General features: G+C 54.8%; 1 protein-coding gene across 3 annotated transcripts in view; it reads right to left on the bottom strand.

Moving 5' to 3' along the window:
- Positions 1–20384, bottom strand: part of FARP2 (FERM, ARH/RhoGEF and pleckstrin domain protein 2) — an 83633-nt gene that overhangs the window by 20270 nt on the left and 42979 nt on the right. For all 3 annotated transcript variants that reach the window (XM_053655183.1, XM_053655182.1, XM_053655184.1), the window contains exons 10-17: positions 19982–20145; positions 19538–19606; positions 18800–18857; positions 16601–16841; positions 6328–6503; positions 1743–1832; positions 1017–1150; positions 535–616 (exon numbers count right to left, since the gene is read on the bottom strand). In XM_053655183.1, coding sequence (XP_053511158.1) covers positions 535–616; positions 1017–1150; positions 1743–1832; positions 6328–6503; positions 16601–16841; positions 18800–18857; positions 19538–19606; positions 19982–20145 — 1014 coding nt within the window. The remainder of the gene's footprint in view (positions 1–534; positions 617–1016; positions 1151–1742; positions 1833–6327; positions 6504–16600; positions 16842–18799; positions 18858–19537; positions 19607–19981; positions 20146–20384) is intronic.

Genomic DNA, 20384 nt, shown 5'->3' with positions numbered 1-20384 from the left:
GGGGGACACTGTTTTGAGGGGGGTCACTGTCCTGAGGGGAATGCTGCCCTTAGGGGATGCTGCACTGACAGGCAGCTGCTCTGAGGCAAATCACTATCCTGAGGGAATACTGTGGTGAGGGGAATACTGTCTGGAGGGGGACACTGCACTGACATGAATGCTGCCCTGAGGAGGACACTGTCCAGAGGCGAATGCTGCCCTTATGGGAACTCTGCCCTGAGGGAGACGCCCTGAAGAGAAGACTGTCCTGAGGAGGATGCGGTCCTGAGGAGAACGCTGCCCTGAGAGGAATCACTGTCCTGTTGGGAACACTGCATCAGGGGGTGCTGTTTAAGTGGAATGCTGTCCTGAGGGGGACATAGCCCTGAAGGAGACACTGCCCTGAGGGAAATGCTAGTGTGAGGGGAATACAGTCTTCAGGGGGACATTGCCCCGAGGGGTATCGCTGTCCTAAGGGTGATGCTGCTGTGAGGGCTACACTGGTGTTGGACAGTCAATTCCTGGGTCCAGAGTCACCACACAAATCAGTGCTACCTTTAACTGATGCATGTTCCTGAGCAAGATGTCTCCGATTCGCTGATTATCACCAATGGCGAAGGTACTGGAAGGTCCTTCCCTGGAATAGAGATGGACAAATATGATCAAAACTGGAGGGAGCTAAGGAGACACACTGTGACAATCTAGGGCAACCAGCTGTTGCAGTCACAGCCAGAACAACAATGAGATGCTTCATGGCGGAGACCTATACTTGACAGAAACCATCATTACATGTTGGTCATTCTGTACAAGACAGTCATCAGGCAAAAGCAGAATCATATACTTTAAACTTGTTTCATTCTTCTGAAAATGATGAGTAAAAGTGATTGTTATGTGTCTACTCCTCCCCACAAGTTTAAAAAATATACTTCAGTGAAGTAATGGTTCTTGTGAATTAAATTTCTAATGGTAGGAAGTCCCCGCAAGCAGTGATGGGGAGGGGGAGGGGCTGCCATGGCGGAGGCAGGGGCGGGTGTTACCAGAGCGCCAGCCGCTGTTCCACCTCTCGTAGGAAGCCTCTGTGGAACTCGTAGATGGGGTCTATGTTGGAGAAGAGCAGGGTCATCAGGTCTGCAGGCATGGCGTCCTCCTTGACCACTGCGCTGCGGAACCACTGCGGGAAGAGCTCATTATGACTGAGGGATCTCCCCCGTGAGGGTCTGCGGCCATAGCACACCCAGCCCTGATCCCAGAGTCCCCATGAGGAGCGCTCACACCAGTGCCATGTTTGTCCTCTGGACTGGCCACCAGGTTTTCACAATACAAGAGAACAATTCTGGATGAAAAGTTTCAAATAGATACATTCCCAGTTTTAACCAATACTCTGACCCGAGTTAGACATTCTTTAAGGCAAACATGTTCACAGAACAAATACATTTAGATCTCATAATGGCAGAGAACTCTTTCTTAGGAGCGCTCTTCTGTCTCTGGTTTAGAGTTAAGAAGTATTAAGAAAATCGGAGTAATAGCTCTGGCTAGTGTAGCTCAGTGGATTGAGTGTTGGCCTGCAAACCAAAAGGTCATCGGTTCGATTCCCAGTCAGGGTACATGCCTGGATTGCTAGCCAGGTGCCAAGTAGGGGGTGCACAAGAGTCAACCACACATCAAAGTTTCTCTGTCTTTCTCTCTCCCTTCCCTCTCTCTAAAAATATATAAATAAAATATTTAAAAGAAAATCAAAGTAATAAAGAACTTAGTTTTCATACCACAGTAATAACTTCTAAATCCTTCAGGTATGTTCGTTCTGTAGCGAGAATCTCCTTTGCTATGAAGTAGGCCTCATCCGCTCCTGGGCCCTACAAGAAGCACAGAGAGTGAGCACGTGTCTGCTGGCCACATCACCAATGTTCACGATCACATTCTTCTGCTCAAGTTAACATTGTCACACGGTTTATCCATAATTTCTAAAAAGATTTCCTTCTGGGTAAAAACATAAGTTCAATGGTAACTCTTTCACTTGCTTTTGTCATTTATTTACTTGTTTAAGAAAAGAAATGCTGTTCAAATAAGTATCAACATATACTGAAGTTTATTATTGGTTTTGTGATGAAACGATTGTTCAGATATCACTACCAGGAGTGTAGCTGGTTAACACACAGACACTTGAGTGTGTACATATGCATATACGCAGCTGTAAACAATTAAGCCTAACTCACAAAAAGTCATTAAAATTGTCAGTATACAATCTAGCTGTGCCCTATGTTAGAGCACGAGGTGGTTGACACACTCAGAGGGCCAGAGATGGCCTGGCTCTGGAGCCTTAAATCCTCATCAGGGCCTCTGCCAGACGTGCAGATGCCAACAGGTGAGCCAGCGAGGGTGGGACCCTCCAGAGCAGGAAGGGCCACACTGCACACCTGGGCACCTGGGCACCCCCCCCAGTGCCCAGCTCTCAGCATTCTAGCTCGATGGTCCCAGCTGGAAGACAGTGGTCCTGCTCCGTCCCTGCACGCTTGCAAGGCTGCTTGCTGCTCCATCAGGCTGAGGACTTCTGAGGTCAACTGTCCTCACGTCTGCCACGCAAAAACCTATGAAGCACGTGCCAGAGGCACCTGGGATGGGCCGAGGAACACAGACCCCTGTCCTGTGCTGATGCCAAGAGGCAAGGGACAGGCTAATGGGGAAGTCACCCAGCACAGCAGAGCAGGAGGGCGTGGGGCAGCCATGGCCCCTAGAGCAGGGGAGTCCAAACTTTTGGTGTCTCTGGGCCACACACTAAATACATTGTGACACGTAATCACAAAAATATCTCATAATGTTTAAAGTAAATTTACAATTTTGTGACGGGCTGCATTCACAGCTGTCCTGGGCTGCGTGCGGCCTGTGGGCCGTAGGTTGGACGCTCCTGCTCTAGACAGTAGTCAGGCTGCCTGTGGAGAGGGTGGGGCTGGAGGCCGGGTAGTGGGAGACGGGCAGAGGTCAAGGACAAGGGTGGGTACAAAGTGGGTGAACTTGTCACTGGCAGGAACACAGGGGTCTTGGGGTGGTGCAGGCTGGGAGGGCCCCGCTCCTTACGGGGCCTCTTCCCACCCAGGTTGGACGACGGGGGGGAGGGTGGCAAGATGAGGAGTGGGGCCCTGAGTACAGTCTAAGGGTCAAGTTCTGGTGCGGGTGGAGGTTCGAGTTTCCTCCACGAAGGAGGCCAGGATGACTGCGATTTGGGGCTCGAGTCATTGGGAAAGAGCTGCCGAACCCAGCAGGTGACAGGTCTGGGGAGGGAAGTCAGGTGTCCGGTTGGCACCTGGGGAGTTGATGTGCTTTCTCGTAGACGCCAGGGAGAAGCAGGCTGGTACGGGGGTCTGCAACCAAGAAGGGGAGGCTGGGCCTGAGGCTGACATTTGGGGACCCACATCGTCTTCCCCGTGACCCCGTGCCTAGATGAAGTTTAGGAAAGGTGACGACAAAGGCACGTTCTTTTTGCGAGCCCCGGAGCCCACGATGCGACTGGCCACTGTTGGGCACGGGCGTCTCTGCCAAGCGGGACAGTCCGTGTGCCCAGTGCCTTTCAGAGCCATGTCCCCAAACGCTGTGTGTGGGAGTCTGCTGGCTACCGCCCACCTTGGCTCCTCCCCAGTAACTGACCCAGCGGGAGTCGCCTGGAGAACATCCTCCGAGGTCGCAGGTGCTGCGTCCTGGCGGCCTTTCCCGGGAGTCCCGAGGCCTCCGTCCAGGGCTCTGGCCCTCTTTTCCACAGAGCAGCAGGGTCACCTGCCCATTTTTTCTGTTTTTTTTGGCTTTATGCTATTAAAAAATTACTTTTTCAAATCTAAACTGAGTAAGATTTTTTTTTGAGTAAGATCTCTTTAAAGTGCTGTATCTCCACCTGAGCTTAACACGCCCATGAGTGCTGTGGGTACGAGCTGCCCTGAGAGGCCCACACTCAGTTTGGGAGGCCCAGCCCCTGCAGCCCGCCTACGGCTTCCTGACTGCTGAGCTCGGCCCGCTGGCCCGCTCCAACCCTGAGTGCCCGCCGAACAAACAGGTCACGCCCACCCCTGCACAGTGGAGGCGCTCGGAAGCACAACCACTGCCACATCACTGATGGGATCACGGCAGCATCACAGGTGCCGCCAGGTAGTGACAGGGAGACCCCAGGAGCGGGGTGGTCGCGGTCCGCCTGCCTGTGCGGTAGGGCTGGCCCGTCTCCGGTGCTCAGGAACCTTCTCAGTGGGGAGAAGGAGAAGCGGTCCACCCGCACCTATGTGTCGGCCAGGCCGGGTGGCGGGAGAGGAGGCCCAGGAGAGGACCGTGCTTTCGGCTGACACCTGCCACCTGTCTTTGAGGAAAGCAGCCGAGAGCCCGAGTGTGGTGCCCTGGCCACTGCCCTCAGCCTGGAGAGAAGCACTGGCCACCTTCAGCTTTCACACCTTTCGAATGTTGTTGGGCCTCACCAATTTCTATCAGAAAGGAGGAGAACAGTGCATCAAGTGAGCGATGCTGGTGACGAGGAAATTCTGGGAATAAGCCTCAAGCGCGCTCCTAAGGGATGGTCGCAGCCCCTGTCCCTCCACACAGCCGAACAGCCCCACACATACACCGTGGGCACACCGTGGGCACACTCAGGGGCTGAGGAACTCAGGCTGCTCGGGTGCTGCCAGGGGGTCGTCAGAAAACCTGGGGGCTGGGAGCTGGGGCCTCACTAGGGACGCTGGTTCACAAAGCCGGTGCAAAGCATAGCCGGTCATTCTCCAGCACGCCCACGTTTGCTCTGGGTTGGCCTCTGGACTGGCCTAGGGGGCAGAGGTGAGGGAAATGCCACCCCAGGAGCCCACTATACCTGATCCTGGCTTTTATATGTAGCTTGGGACACACGGCATCATAGCCTCACGTGGCCGGAAGTCAGGAGGCAGCAGGGGTGAGAAGGGAGCCCAAGGGCCCCACTCTGTGAGGTGCCTACACAGTGACCACCGGGTCTGGACAACAAAGGCCACGGCCACCCACCGTCAGCCCAGGTACCCCCAAGTGTCAGGTGTCAGAGGTCATCGCCTATAGAACCACCTGAAGATCAACCACTGTATTAACACAGAAAGTAGCAAATTATAATTCAGTGCTTTAAACAGTTTTCCTCCAAGCCCTTTTTGTTACGGCATCAAAGCAACATGGCCACGATGGAGGCCTGAGGGCTGGGGCTGCCCAGTGTCCTCCGGGCCCTGACGACAAGGGGCAGTCCTCAGCTGGAAGCCACTAGGCACTCACACCTCGTAAAACGGCAGGCTCTGCATGCTGGGGCTCCTGTCCCTGAAGTGGGCCCAGGGGACCTGGCACAGGACAGGAGTCTGCAGGGGGGCTCCCTGTCCTGGGAAAGGCTACACCCCACTGCTGAGGAATCTCGCAGTGGCCCTGATGCAGCATGCTCTCTGGCCAGTTCAGGAGGAAACACATGGGGTGCCAAGGTGGTCACGATGACAGCTGCCCATGGGACAGACACCTGTGAGGCAGGGGCCCACTGTTTGGGCCTAGCCCAGTCCAGCTTCCTTCAGGTTTGTGGCCCAGGGGCCTCCACGCTGTGCAGGGGACAGATGGTTCCTGGCTTTCCCCCAGCACCCTGGGGCCCACACAGTCCACAGCCTGTTATTTTAACCACCCTCTTCCCCAAACATCAAATTCCCTGGACCCTTAGTCCTTCCTCATGTGTTCCCCTGCCAAACCACCTCACCCTGACTGCCTCCACTATGATACAGCCCAGGCTACAGGCCACGGCCATGAGAGAAGTGGCCAGCAGCCACTGTGCCACCACCTCTGGCCATCACCTTGTTCTTGAGCCCTGCACTTTCTACCTGACCTCGCGGCACCTGCCCCACGCCCACCCCTGACAACAGACAGAAACCTGCAGGAAGGCCACCTCCACTTTCCACGCTAAATGCACCCTGCACACCCCACCCCAGCAACAACACTCAAGGAGACACCCACTCATCCAACAGCCCCTGTGCCTCCCCTGCTCCAGACAGGACAGGTCCCCAGCAAACCCTCCCTGCACACCAGACCTCCCCCAGTTATGGGGCGAGGGCTCCCCCAGGGCCTGCCCGCTCCACACCCCTGGGATCCAGCACAGCCCTGGGAATCTGTGCCTGCCAGGCTCCCTTACAAAGGCTCTGGAGTCTCTGAAAGTCGCAGGATTCCAGGACGCGGTTTCTCTAGGGAAGCCAGCCCACCACCTCCTTCTGCTCAGCAGGCCCAGGTGCAGGGATGCATGCACAGAGCCCCAGTGCCTCCCTGGCCCAGGCTTCCCGGCCGAAAGTTTACAAACCCAGGCCCACCAGCATCAAACCCTCTGCTTGGGGTGGTGCCCACCTTGTGTTTCAGCTCCTCATCGTCCATCCTGGTTCCGCCGGCGTCGCTAAGACCAGGGCTCAGGAGTGGGAAGGAGCCCTGCTCAGCTGGGCCCAGAGTCACCTGAAACGCAGGGCTCAGGCTCAGTGGGCTCTTCTGGGTGGAGGGAGGAGGCTGAGGACTGTCCATGGAAAGGCCTGGAATTGAATGGGGCAGGGGGCGGAGTGAGAAGTGAGAAAGGACCAGGATGTGGGCCAGGCACCACATTTCTTAGCAGGTGTTAGCCGGCCTAGCCTTACACCGCTACCGCCCGAGGCACTTTGGAAATTGTAAATAAGCCGCCACCACATGCAATTCTCAACAGGACATACAGAGAACATGAGACAGGTTGCTGGCTGACCAATCCGATTTCACAGACACCAGCCACGGGTGTCTGGGCCCCTGGGGCTCTGTGGTGCCCTTGGGATTTCGCTTTGCTCTGCAGAGGGGTGACTGATAAAATCAGCCTTACAAGCCTGCGAGACGGGAGAGTCAGGGAGGGGCACCTTCTGCGGACGAATCAGAGACTGTCAAACTGGTGCTAACGTATCTGGAAGAGACGTCTACTGTAAGTCCGAATTCATGAATCAGTCGTTAAGAAACTGCATCACGTAACATTACAACTAATTTTACTGTTTCCTATTTCTTTAAATTTTTCATGAACAAAGATTTATTTGGGTTTTCTACAATTATACCATGAGTAATTAATACTTATTTTTCCTTCTTCTTAAAGCCATGTTTGCTTTTGACTAGTCAGAAGCCAACATTTTGGTCTTGTTTTAAGGATGCTAATGAAGAAGTATATTCTATCGTACATTTTGTAATAGATTCTCTTATCCATTCTCTTTTTAAATTCTCAAATGTTTATTTCTAATATCTTTCCATGCAAAATCAGTAACTATTAAATGCTGAATTTTCAAGATAACTTTAAAGCAGAGTTTTAAGAAAAAATTTAACTGTTTAAAAGCTCCTTAAAACAGAAATTTACCTTAGTTTCCAAATGTATAGTGTTTTACCACCCAAACTACCATTATTTCTAACTGATTTGGTCAGTTACAAATGTCGGAACAGAAATAACTTGATTTGAGCCGGGGTGCTGCTCACTCTGCCACGTGGCTTCAAAGCAAGATCCTCCAATATGTCATCAGCCGCAGTCACCCACGGGGACCAGTTTATAAACCGAAGCTGGTGTCCTGGACCTGAACCATGGAAGTGTGTGTGCAGGCAGGACGGCTCAGAGCAGCTTTGTGAACACCCGGCGTGTCTGTGTCCTGCTCCTGAGACGGGCACTGGCAACTGAACCAGGGGAGTCAGGCAGCCTCTGAGGCGGTGGAGGGCTGGAGGGGCCTTTTTCACATTGACAAATCTGGAGCTTGGATGCCATCGAGGTGCTTCCAAAGATGAACTACCAATTTAAGGACGGCAGTTCCCCCCGGAATTTCTCACGACCAACAGTTGAAAGCATGATGAAAAACACCCACTCACACCAGAAAGCCTGGACGAGACAGGAAATTATTAACCACCAGTTTATTAGAATTTGCTTTTATTATACATTTAGAATATGCTAAGCAACCTTAAAATAACCAAAAATTCCCCCACCTCTCCTCCCGTCCCAGGCTGGGCAGACGCTGCTGGTTCTGAAGGGCCCGAACCCAGCCTCCCCCACTGGAAAGGACGCATGTGTCCAAAGATGAGCTAGTTAGGGTTTCTCTCCAAAATCCTTCTCGTCCCTAATAAGCCCAAAATTGCATAATGAGATACTTCCACACATTGAACATTTAGGAAGAAAAGTCTAGGAATGACTAATAACTCATCTATTTATTCTTCAGAACTGTATTGTTCCAGATGTGAGAGCCCAGATGCTTTATACTCATTGGTTACAAAGTAAGTATAAGGTCACTGCTGAGTCCTGAGTCTTCCGGCACCTCCCTCAGAGATGGGCAGTCCCACAGCAACTTACTGTGGGCAGATTACCAAAAAGTTGCTGCAAAACCTGACTTTATTTTTTGATAGCTGGTGAAGGCTGAGGAGACAGTGTGCCCACCGACGGACGCATGCACGGCGGGCCCCCTGCTCGGTCCGCCGGCTGGGCTGGGAGAGGGAGCCCACTGCAGGGCGCAGCGCCAGTAACCAGCCCCTGGGTGAAGAGTGTGTGCGAGGGGAAGTCCCTTTAGACTGCTCATCTGGAGGTTAGAAGTCATCGCTCGATTGTTAGCACTATTGATTGTTCTTATTTTTTTTAAAGATTTTATTTATTTATCTTTAGAGAGGAAGGGAAGGAAGAAGGAGAGAAATATCAATGTATGGTTGCGTCTCGGGAGTCCCCCGCTGGGAACCAGCCTGCAACCCAGGCATGTGCCCTGACTGGGAATCGAACCACGATCCTCTGGTTCTCAGGCCGGCGCTCAATCCACTGAACTACACCAGCCAGGGCTGTCGATTCCTCTTATTTCACAAAAACGGTCGACTTACAATTTAGCAAACATTAAAAAGTACCAAAAACTGCCATTAAATGTTTTTTTATTAAATCTGTCAGCTACAGCACAATGTTATAAATCACGCCCCCTTGACATTCTGTAAACACAAATCCTCCAAATCTGTGGGGAGATACTTTTTCAAGCCAGCGGCTCACTGCCGTCCAGGCTGTCGGAGTGACCCCGCGCCCCCACCCCGCCCTGTGCGGTGGTCTTCCTATTGCGAGGAGTCACTAACGCACCCCGCACACCGACAGACAAGTGCGCCTCGGCCTGGCAGGCGTCTCCCAGCGGTGGTTCTGGTGTGGCCCCAGCGCTGCCCCAGAAACCCCTGCCCGCGTCCTCCATGCACATGGGGGCACACAGGTAAAAGGCAGAGGACCTCAGAATTTTACAAATGGTAAACATCACGTTTTCGGTATCCCACAATGTGTTTAGCTTTAACTGACGTGGTGAAGAATTAATCTGAAATTTATTTGTAAAAACAGACCCCATGTCTGTCCAAGGCCCTCTACCCACAAGAGGCAGAAGAGCCAGCGCTGCTCTGAGCTTCCCGAGCCCCTACCACAGAGGCCTCTTAGACACGCGTGTGCTTCTGGCCCAGCCCGGCACCAGGGGTGATGGAGTCGTTCAGTTGCAGACGGGGAATTTTCAGAAATTCTTCAACTTTCTAAATCAAGTTACTGAAAATGACAGACAAAAATGGCAGTTGTTTTACGGAGCTCTGGGTTTCTGCTGGTGTGGATCGCTGCCCGCCTGTTCACGGGCGGTCTCTGCCCTCAAGGCTGCAAGTCACAGAAAACACATGCAAAACTCGATTTCAAATGGTCAGCAGTGAGCACCTCTGGCAGCTGATTTTCTCTGTGGCATTCATCATTTCCAATAAATTCTTACAGTTTTTGGAATGTCATTTCCAAAAGCACGGCACACACTTCTGTGCCTAACCTTCACTTTCTTCGTCAAACCAGGTGACGTAAGACGGATAACACATTTCCAGGTTAAGCTTACTTTCACCTTACTTTAAAATCTTCTTCTTCAAATCTCTATAGTAAATAATCTTGAAAAGTTTTGCCTAATACTGGAGGAAGAATGAGCTCCAGTTTGGAAGATTCAAGGTTAACTGGCTGGTTAACTTGACAGCATGAGGTGTGGGGTCTGGAAGCTCCTTCAGCCGAACGACGGCCCGTTGACCTGGTAAGGAAAGGAAAAGGCTGACTTGTCCAAAGAATCCAGGTGAACGTGAGCTCGCCGCACAAGACCACCTCGGGCTCCATTTCTGGACTAGACGTCACGAGTCACTTTACACAGAGTTTGGCTCAAAGACAAAAGCAGGAGGTAGGGAACTGACTCCAGAGGGGCCCTCCTTTCAGCTCATCTCAGACCGTGTCTTCCCACGAACACCATCTCCCTGTTCTTCTGCGAAAGGCAGGCGACACCTGATGTGGGGTGCGGCCGCTCTGTGGGAGGCGCCCATGAGCTCAGAGCTGTGCTGGGAACGGGCCTGCGTGGCCTGGATGTGGCTGCGGTGACCCAAAGTTCAGAGGGCAGTGCCTCCAAGAAGCACTTTTTTGGTTTTTCTTCCGATTTGTTCTAACTAATCAAGACTCCTGAGAAGAAAAACAGGCGCCCTACCCGACAACAAGAGCAACACTCGGGGACATCTGTCTGGTTCCCTGCCCGCCAGGCGCAGTGTCTCCTCTGTGCGTGCACACACATGGGTGGCCCAGGGGACCCCCCATATCTTTGTTCTAATAAACGACACCTTTTGTCTCAAACTCTGAGAAGCTGTGACTTATGAATCCTCTGAACTATTGGATCGATGGTGGCAAGGTCCCCTGAGCAAATGAACAATTCAAATAAACTAAATGTCAGCTGAAGTGATGTTCCTCAAACACCAAGGCGGTGCAGTGGCAGCTGGCTAACAGGGCAGCCTAGAGAGCAAGCAGAGAGGCGTCCCTGAGCAGTTTTTAAAAACCTGTGTCCACCACACATGGTCTCTTCAGGGTCCACTCGCTACGTCCCCTCTTTGGCCGAGCTGGGGCTCTGGGTATCGGCGGCCTTGGTCAGGGAGCAGGGCCGGCCGATGTGGGAGGGAACTGACCCTCCGTGACTCACCGCTGTCTTCTCTAAGTGGGGAGTTTGTGCCCACAGGCACTCTCCTGAAGGGCACTGCCACCCAACCTTGGTGCAGCGCCTCCTACTCCCAGCCACACTGGGACCTTGAAAGCCAGGTAGGAGACCAGCGCCCCCCAGTCGCCGCCCCGTTCCCCCAGGTGTCTGAGCCGCTCTAAGCAGCCCAGAGGGGCCTGCTCTCCCAAGACGCCCTGAGGCCTACGCCCGGAGGTGGGGGGCGGGGTATCACCAATCCCATGACTCTCCTGGGGCCTGAGAACAGGGACGGCTCCAGGGAGCCGGCAGGAAGCACGCTGGCCGAGCGGGAGACCAGTACCGAGCCGGGGAAAGACTGAGCAGCGGCAGCACTCGGGGTCGGGAACTCACAGCGACGACCTAGCCGACTGCAGGAAAGAGGCTGCAGGTACTGTTCTTCTTTTCAGGCTTAAGAGACGGAGAGCATGTGTCCTGTGCACAGGGCAGGCCCAGGGCTCACCAGGAAGGCTGCAAACAGCGCTGCCCTGGCCGGAGCCTCAGGCTGTGTGGGAGGACCGCCCACGGGTGTCCAGACCCAAGGGCCGCCTGCAGAAGGCCCTGAAGGGGAAGGAGGGCCGACACTGAGCAAAGCCGCCCCTTCAGGGTGGTTCCTGCCCGCACCTGAACCGAAAACTGCACAGTTGTGGGGCCTGTTTGTTGCGCAGAAGTGTGTGAGGTGAGAAACATCAGGGAAGATGTTAAAATTTGTAGCTGAGTCCTGGCTGGTGTAGCTCAGTGGACTGAGCACGGGCCTGCAAACCAAAGGATTGGGGTTCGATTCCCAGTCAGGGCACATGCCTGGGTTGCAGGCCAGTTCCCACCGGGGGACCCACGAGAGGCAACCACACATTGATATTTCTCTTCCTCTCTCCTTCCCTTTCCCTCTAAAGATAAATAAATAAAGTCTTTTAAAAAATCTGTAGCTGTTTCAGGGATTCATTTAACATGTGAAATAATCTTGAATTATGTAAATCAAAACTGTAAGCAAGTAAAGGGAAAGAAAGAAAGAAAGCTAACAGCCCATTTAAAAAGTTATAGTAAATATTTCCTTACTTTATTGAATAAACAATTTAAAATTTTTGAGTTAGTACATACCTGCGGATTTATAAATGGCAATTTCAATAGAAAACAAGCTTTATAAGCACCACAAACCAGGCAAAATAATGTCTCCTTAGGGAAAGAACAAGTTCGCAGGGTAACGCACGAAATGCCAGTTTCTTTTCTCTCCATTTGCTAAGGGACTGTGGCTGCTTCCACGCACAGACAGCACCTCGGGGCATGCCCGGCCCTGTGCGATGCGAACGGCGGACACTGGCCACCACAGCAAGCGGTGACAAACTTTGTACCTTCAGGACAAGGGCCAAGCCAAACCCCGGCAAAGTAAGACTCCATGACCTTGGAAACATGTACTAAAATCCTCAATTTCGAGTGCCTGAGAAAGCATTAACATTCTTGTCTATCAAGTAATTGTTCTAGGAATGGGTTTCTTCTGGTTCTGTGAACCGAGAGGGCATGACCCTGCCGTGGCGGTGTGGGAGTTGGCATTAGGAACCCCCCCCCCCGCACGTCACAGCAGGGACACAGCTCACAGGCTGACACGTGCACCACGCGCCCCCCCCCCCAGCCCCACACAGGCAGCAGGAGCCGAGAGCCTGCCCTGAGAGCAGGGCCCACGCAACTCAAAGGGCTTCTGTAAAGGGACATCACCGCAGATTCAAGTGTCCTCAGAATAAGCCTTTCCGGGCTGTTTTTACTGCCCATCACTCTCATTACTACTATTTTTAAAATGTGTGTTCAGTGCAAAAGGGAGCCCTGACCTGACTCGGCACTTGGAGGAAACAGGCGCTCACTCCCTGCGCGCCAGGCCCACGCAGCGAGGGGCTGTCCCCAGCGCAGAGCGGTGCTGTGGTGACAGGCACGTTGGTATGCGGACTGATGAGCGGCACCTGGGTCTAAAAGCTTAAATCCAAAAATGGACTTGGTGGCCCACAGACATAAACATTCCACGTGCAGCAGGTGGGCACAGTGGGGGACGACGGGCACAGCCTGCTGAGGGTGGCGGCGAGGGGACGGTGCTGGACGTGGGGCGGCTACCGTCGGCTGTAAGGTTGAGCTTAGCAGACCGAAAGTGAAACTGTCAACACCTTGCAGGTGCTTCTCAATCACACACTCAGCAACTGGCAACGTGAGTCCACACACGTCTCCTTCAAGTCTGAACCACCACCGTGCTCAGGGGCCCGGGTCCAGCTGCCTCAGGCGGCTTTGCTGCGTGACACAGGGGCTTCTCATAATCAACCACCATCAGGGGGCCCAGGGTCCCCCAGAGCCCCCCAGTCTGGGCTGGTGTGGATATCTGAATATTTACTGCAAACTGTCTCTCACTGGGATGGAGCAGAACAAGGCCGCCGCTGGAGCGGCCCACCACAGGCAGGAGCCCTGACGTGGGCAGAAAACACAATCCTTCCGCTTGCTTTCCTGTTCCTGAAGGAGTCCCTCTCGGGCGGGGGTTACACTTTGCTCACTCAGAAGTAAAAGGAAGAGCCAGGAGCAGTGACCAGAGAAGCGACAGCCGATTTTGAAATAATTTCACTATAAAAAAAAAGCCGTGAACTTAAAAATACCATGAACTTGTTGGAAAGTAAAATTATCCAGGTCTTATCAAAAAGCTAAACCTTAATCAGCACGGTCCCTGTGTTGCACAAGTCACTGGCACCAAAGGGAGTCTTCTAGGGACAGGGGACCTGAGAGCTGCCAGCCACATGTGGCAGGCAGATGCTCACTGTCAGGACCGTGACTGGAACAAGTCAGCCGGTGATGCGCACTTCGGACGAGGGGAGAACCTGTGCCTGTCCTCACTGGTCTGGGTGACTGTGAGTGGTTACGTCTCAGACAACGTGCAGACGTTCAGGGAAAAGTCGTCAGCGAGCCAGGGACCCTGCGAAGTCCCGCAGAAGCAGGAGGAGGGGGAGGGTGTGGGCCAGCTGCGGGAGGCAGAGCGCTCCCTCCCTCACTCCCGTAGTCCCCCCACCACCTGCACCACTGGCTCAACCCCCCTCTGGCCCCCTGCTCACACAGCGATGTGGGTCCCCGCAGGAAACAAGGACGACCTGCCGGGCAACAGCGTCCTGGGCTGCGGCACCTGCAGGACGCGGCAGCCGCACAGGACGGCTGAGGCCCCGGAAAGCGTTCTGGATGGGATGTGCTAACTGTCTTCACCACACCAACCCAGGGTCGCTTTCTAAGAGACACAGAGGGAAAAACAAAATGTCCTGAACATGCTTCTCTGACGGTGGCCACTGACGTCCCCTCCCCCATCAGAGTTTGCCACACAGGTCAGCCAGCCCCCTGGGGCGATGACGACCCAGTAGCTGCAGCACTTAGGAGGGTGGAGCCCGAGGGGCTGGCAGCAGCCGCTCACTGCAGACGCCACCCAGTGCCCAGGGCAAGGGCCAGAAGGCGGGGTGGGTTAAGGCAGCTACAGAAGAGGGAACTGACTCAGTGCATTTAGCCCTGACCCTGAGGGTCCGGGGTCAGCACTGATGAGAAGGACAGACCGTCACAGGAGGCCCAGGGACATTCTGAGTTCCCGAGCACCCGGGGTCACGCAGCAAGCCCACCCAGACGGAGACGCAGCCTCACAAGGAGCAGAGACCGGAGACACAGAGTCACCACAGGACTTGGAAGAAAACGAACCTTTGGACAGTCCAAACCCTATAAGGTCCAAACGAACCTCACTACGGTCCTAGGTGAGAGCAGGAAGAACCACACAAATGCCAGAAGACAGAACCGAATCCCAGCACACCGACCGGTGTGTGGCGGCGGCCTCCCCGCCGTCCGCGGACGGGCACTCAGGGCACGGAGGGCCGTGAGCAGCGCCCCCCCCACGGCAGCCTGGACCGGGCACCGTGGGCCTGCTGCTCCCCCTGCCTGGGGGTGGCCCGTGTCCGTGACGGGCCACAGACGGACACGGCTGGCAACAAAGCGTCACACAGCCCCTGCCTACAAGGGACAACTCTCCTGAGGGACCGGGAGCCCCTCGACACTCAGGGTTCCCTGGGAAGCCCGCTCACTGTAGCGAACCACCCACTCCGTCAATCCAAACGCAGCGGTTCTGAAGCCGGCCAGTGTGTCTGGTTTGGTTCTTCTCTTTCTGCAGACAACTACGACACCCACGCGGGCTCGGCAGAAGGAAACCGTTCGGTGGTGCTTTAACCAATCCTCTCTGGGCCCAGGTCTAAACTCTCCCTGGGTCTGAAGTCACGATGGGGTGGCGTCTTCGGCACTGAGACACCCGGGCGGTCCCAGGAAACCTGCTGCGAGGACATGGCCTCCTTGGGACTCCGTGCAGTGGCCGGACAAGCCAGCAAGGCCTCCGTCCCGACGAGGCCCGGCTGTGCGCCGCATCTTAACAGGCAGCAGCCCCAGGAGGCAGAAGACACACGTTCCACTGCGGGTCCACACGCATCGGGGCTCTGTGACGTTCCAAGTGGGCGGCACCAGCGTTCAGTCGAAGCAAAGCTCAACCAGAAAAGTAAAGCTGCAAGATAAATTCTCCAGCTCCGGAGGCACTAGTGGCCAACAGCATCTATTTCAAACTTGGTGCCCAGTTTTAAACATCATTCCAAGTGAATGTTTGAATTCTGTGACATTCAATCAGAAGGACTGATCAGAGATTTCGGGGAGGGACTCCCGGGCCATGGACACGAGGCCAGCGGCCCGAGCTCACTGCCTGCACGAGGGCAGGGGTCAGCACGGGCTCTTATCCACCCGCTCGCCTAGACTCACATTCTGCACACTGCTCTGCAAATCGAAAATGACTCTCTCCCCACTGCTCTGTGCAAAAGGGCTGCTGAAAAACAGGCTGACGTCCAGGGGTGCCTCGGGCTCGGAGCCCCAGGAGTCGGCCTCGCTGCTGCTGGAGTCGGCCGTGGTGGGCGGGCAGCCGAGCTGCTCCAGCTGGTCGAGGATGTCGGAGAACTGGAAGGCTGAGCTGGCCTCGGAGCGCACCGAGCAGGCCGGGAAGTTGGCCATGGAGCTGGCCTCGGACTGGTGGGCGGACAGGCCGAGCAGCGGGAGGTGGCTGAGGGAGCTGCTCTCAGACGGGCTCAGCAGGCTCTGCATCAGGCTGGCCTGGGCCTTCACCTCCAACAGCTCCGACGTGTCCGAGGGGTGCACGCCGCCAAAGCCACTCTCGCCCCCAAACTCGAAGCCACGCTCTATGCTCACGGGCACCGCCTCAACAGAGCACCTGTCTGGGCTCGACTGGGCAGAGCCCGGGCGGCCACACAGAGGCGCCTGGAGGACCAAGCTGCCGTACGGGCACGAGAACGCCTCGGAGCCTCCGGCAAAGAAAGAGATGTCTGCCGGGTCGTCATCTATGAACTCCTCGGACACCTGCAGCTGGGCATTTGTCAATGTGAAAACGGGCCCCCCCCCACTGCCCTGCTGGTCGGGCAGGGACTCCCCTGTGGAGGAAAATGAGCCCACGGCCAGGTCTGCCTCGCCGTGGTTGTTTTTACCAGCGGCTCTGCACCCCCTGCCGGCCCCCGCTGCACCCCGGTCTACACCACCGCGACCCTGCCCCCTGGGACCGCTGGGGCTGGGACTCCTCATAGCATGACAAAACCCGACACCTTGGCAAGGCTGGAGTGCAGGGGGCCCGGGGACCAGGGCCTGTCTCGCGCTGGGGCCTTCCACGGCTCCACGGCTCTTCTCTGCAGCCGGCCTCTTGGTGTGGGGAGCCGGGGGTTCGGTCAGGGTGTCCGTGACACTGAGCTGGCCGGGCGGGGTGGTAGGGGAGGCCGGGGCCGAGAAGCAGGAGGCAGGTGTTGACAGGGACACAGAAGTCCTGAGGCCCTCGGTGAATGAGATGCTCTAGGGGTCAAAGTGAAGAGAAACACAAGGACATGATTTCACAAACCAGCACAGGAGAGCAGCGGACTCACTGGGCCCGAGTTAGCAAGTCCCCCTTCCACGCTGCTCCCCCAGCAAAGTGCTCAGTCACACGGACAGGATTCCACAAGGGCCAGGGGCCTTCTGCCCCTTTCTCCGCGGAAGCACAAGCCTACAGCACACAGAGGCCCCTCCCAGGACACTGGCCGCCTGCAGCCTGTGTGCCCTCAGCACCCGTGTCACCCTGAGGCTGCACCAGAAGGCGCCTGGGTGTCTGCCACTCTCCCAGGGGTGTGAGAAGCCAGCTACAGAGGAACTGAGCCAGCTGCTCGGCTAACAAGGCCCCACAGCAGAGCGCCGGCAGGAGGGGCAGTGCAGGCGGCCCCCACACTCACGTCAGAGCGACCCCGTGGGGCTGAGGGGCGTGGACGGGCCCACGGGCAACGATGCGGCCTGGAGCCCAAGGCGACTGGGAAGAGGTGGAGCAGCCGCAGGGTGAGGGGCCGAGGCTCGCAGGTGGGGACGCCAAGGACGGTGGCCAGAGAGGCCGGGCAGCCCCGCTGCGCTGCTCGCTGCCCTGCACCCTGGACACGGAGCGAGCCTCCGGTGCCCGCAGAACTCGCCACACCCCCCGTGCACACAGGGCAGGGGCGGCCAGACCACACGGAGTGGTCGGGCGGGGCACTCGGAGGCAGACGTGCCGGCGGAGGGAAGGGCGACCGAGCTTCCCGGGACGAAGCGGTTGCTCACAGCCCGAGACCCATCTGCTTTGAATGTTCGTAACGTCACTTCCTCTTACTCAGCCGCATTCAACACTCTCTTGTGGCTTTTCAACAACAGTATCAGAGAACCGAAAGTTTAAATGTAGTTTTTAGACTACTCACACCACTCATAAATTCGAACTTTGTTAAAGAAACAAAAATAAATTATTTTAATTACCACGGACTTAAGGAATTCCTAAACATGACACATACCTAGGAGAGTTAGAGAATGCTTTTATTTGAAAAACCCAGAAGCTTGGGACATGTGAGCATTCACGTATGAGGGACAAGTGCAGCTTCCGGAGATGCTGCTGCGGGCCAACGACAAACAGCCAACGAAAGCGAACACCGGGCAAGAACAGAAGGTTCCCAGCGTGAAACTTCGTAGCTGCATGAGCAAGCAGTGACGGTCTCCCACGAGAAGAGTGAGACTCTCCCTAAGGACACGCGCGCCGAGGAAGCTCGACAGGAAACGGGGGGGGGGACCTTGGGGAAGGGGGTGCCCACGGCCCTGTGACCGGGGCCCAGGACACTGCTGTCACGTTTTGGGCCACTGTGGCCAAATGTTTTCTATACACTGTGTGCGCCTATGTACAGTTTCGTTTTTAATACAGTTGTAATCATGCCAAACACAGAGAGACATCAATTTGTTGCCTCAGTGTTAGCCCTAAGGAGCAAAAATATCCCTTTCAGAGAATCCACTTAATTAGGTAAATCATTTCCCTACGCTGGCACTGGACAGATGAAGCCTATAAAAAAGGAACAGTGTTCGCCCAGTTGTCTCCCTGCCAACGAGCAGCAGTGAGTGTCCACAGAGAAGGGAAGGTCGCTGACAGTGAGGGGACCAGAGCAGCCCTCCCCCGCCCCAGGGGCTGACGGATGGCCCCGTGAGGGCGTCCGCGCCAGCCCTCCGTCTCCTGCATCTGTGTGTCTTGTTCGGGGTTCGGTGCCGTCCCCAGACGCGCAGAGCTGTGCTTACGCCGCGGTGAGCCCGCGACAGCCGTCTCGTGCCCAGAGCCTTCTCCTCACTCAGGGCTCCTGTGTGAACAGAGCCCGAGGCCTGGATTGGCTGCTTAAGTGACACAGCTAACTTTAAGACTCTTGATCAGCATCGCCAGATCATTTCCTGAAAGAGTGCAGGTGACTGACACGGTGTCTGTGTGACCTGGACGGACTCACCTGCTTCGGCAGCTCTGCAGTCAGAATGTGGCCGGGCGTCCGCATCCGGCTGTGTCTTCTGCAAAGAGAAAACAAGCGGTGAGCCCTGTCTGGTGCGGTGGCCCGAGGAGGAGCTCACACAGAAACACGGCTGAGACTCGGACACAAGGCATCTGACTAGGAACAGGCAGGGGAACAAAAGGCAGCAACAGAAAACAAAAAATACACGTGCCAGAAGAGGGAAAGTGTTCTCTCACACCGAAGGAAAAACTCCACGTGCCAAGGAGCAGGTGAAGGTTCAGATCGAAAGTTCACCACACTGTGTGAAAACATACATGTAAGCTAAACACACTGGAAACTCAAATACTGCCCAGTGTGGCTCAGTGGACTGAGCACCAGACTGTGAAGCAAAGGGTCGCTGGTTCAATTCCCAGTCAGGGCACATGCCTGGGTTGCAGGCCAGGTCCCCAGTAGGGGGCGCACAAGAAGCAACCATACAATAATATTTCTCTCCCGCTCTTTCTCCCTCCCTTCCCCTCTGTCTAAAAATAAAGAAATAAAATCTTAAAAAAAGAAACTAAAATACCATACCCTTGTACAATAATTATATAAAGATATTATAAACTCACTATAAAAAAACAGAACTTGAGTGTCAAAATACACATTTATGAATTTGAAATGACTTTTATTCAAAGGTTGGAACAATTAAAATATTAATGGTAAAAGCACACCTGTGGCCCCTGAAGACCCAGAGCTCACCTCTCATAGGGCGCTCTCCTTGCTGCACCGTCTCGGACGTGGTCCACAAGCTGTTTCTGAGTTCTCCCACTGCGGGGCGAAGTCCAGGTATTAAAAGGAGGAGTCAACAGTCATTTGTGGCATTAATTTTTCATGCAGGCAAAGGGCGGTAAGACTTGACCATCTCTCCTTATAAACCTTACGAACACTTTAAAGCTGTGCTCTGTAGTAATAAGCATCGCCGATTTTCTCAACACAGTTTTTATTAAGTCCATTTTTTCCACTACTTTATCTGCTATGCTTTCTCAGTTTGACAATAGCTGCCTTCTGCACACAAGTCTCTGAAACGTCTCAAAATAGTTTTCTTGACCAGGGGTATTGCTTCTCCCCCAGAGCCCAGGGCGGAGGGAGGGGGAGGGCGGGTGTGGCCAGTGTGGTGGGGAGGGGAGGGGGGTGCGGCCCCACCTGTATCTGAAGGAGGAGCCCCTGCTGAAGAAGACGGCTTTCGCTTTTGGCTTCGGTTGATCAAAGAGCCTAAAAAAGGTGTGATACTCCACACAGATCTTCCAGAAGTTCTTACACTCGTCTCTGCTACCCAACAAGAACTCCAGTGTGTCCTGGTAAGGTCCCTAGAAACAAAGCAAAAGCTCAAGTCACTAATTCAAGCACAACATGTAGGAAGCAGTTCAGATAACAAGCTATTCTGAGGTTAAAAATGAGAAGGATTCTTCCCCCGAAAACTGTAGGTAAAGACGCCTGGTTCCACCTCCATTTAAGAGAAGAGAGGCGCAGTGCACACCCACTGTGTGCCTCTGAGGACGCAAGCCGCCCACAGCACTGGGGCCAACACTCTGCAGTGCGTCCTCGC

Source organism: Artibeus jamaicensis, unplaced genomic scaffold (assembly GCF_021234435.1).
Source record: "Artibeus jamaicensis isolate MK-2021 breed Jamaican fruit bat unplaced genomic scaffold, CSHL_Jam_final contig_944, whole genome shotgun sequence".
In the NCBI taxonomy this organism is placed as follows: domain Eukaryota; kingdom Metazoa; phylum Chordata; class Mammalia; order Chiroptera; family Phyllostomidae; genus Artibeus; species Artibeus jamaicensis.
This window is presented reverse-complemented; position numbering and strand designations above follow the sequence as displayed.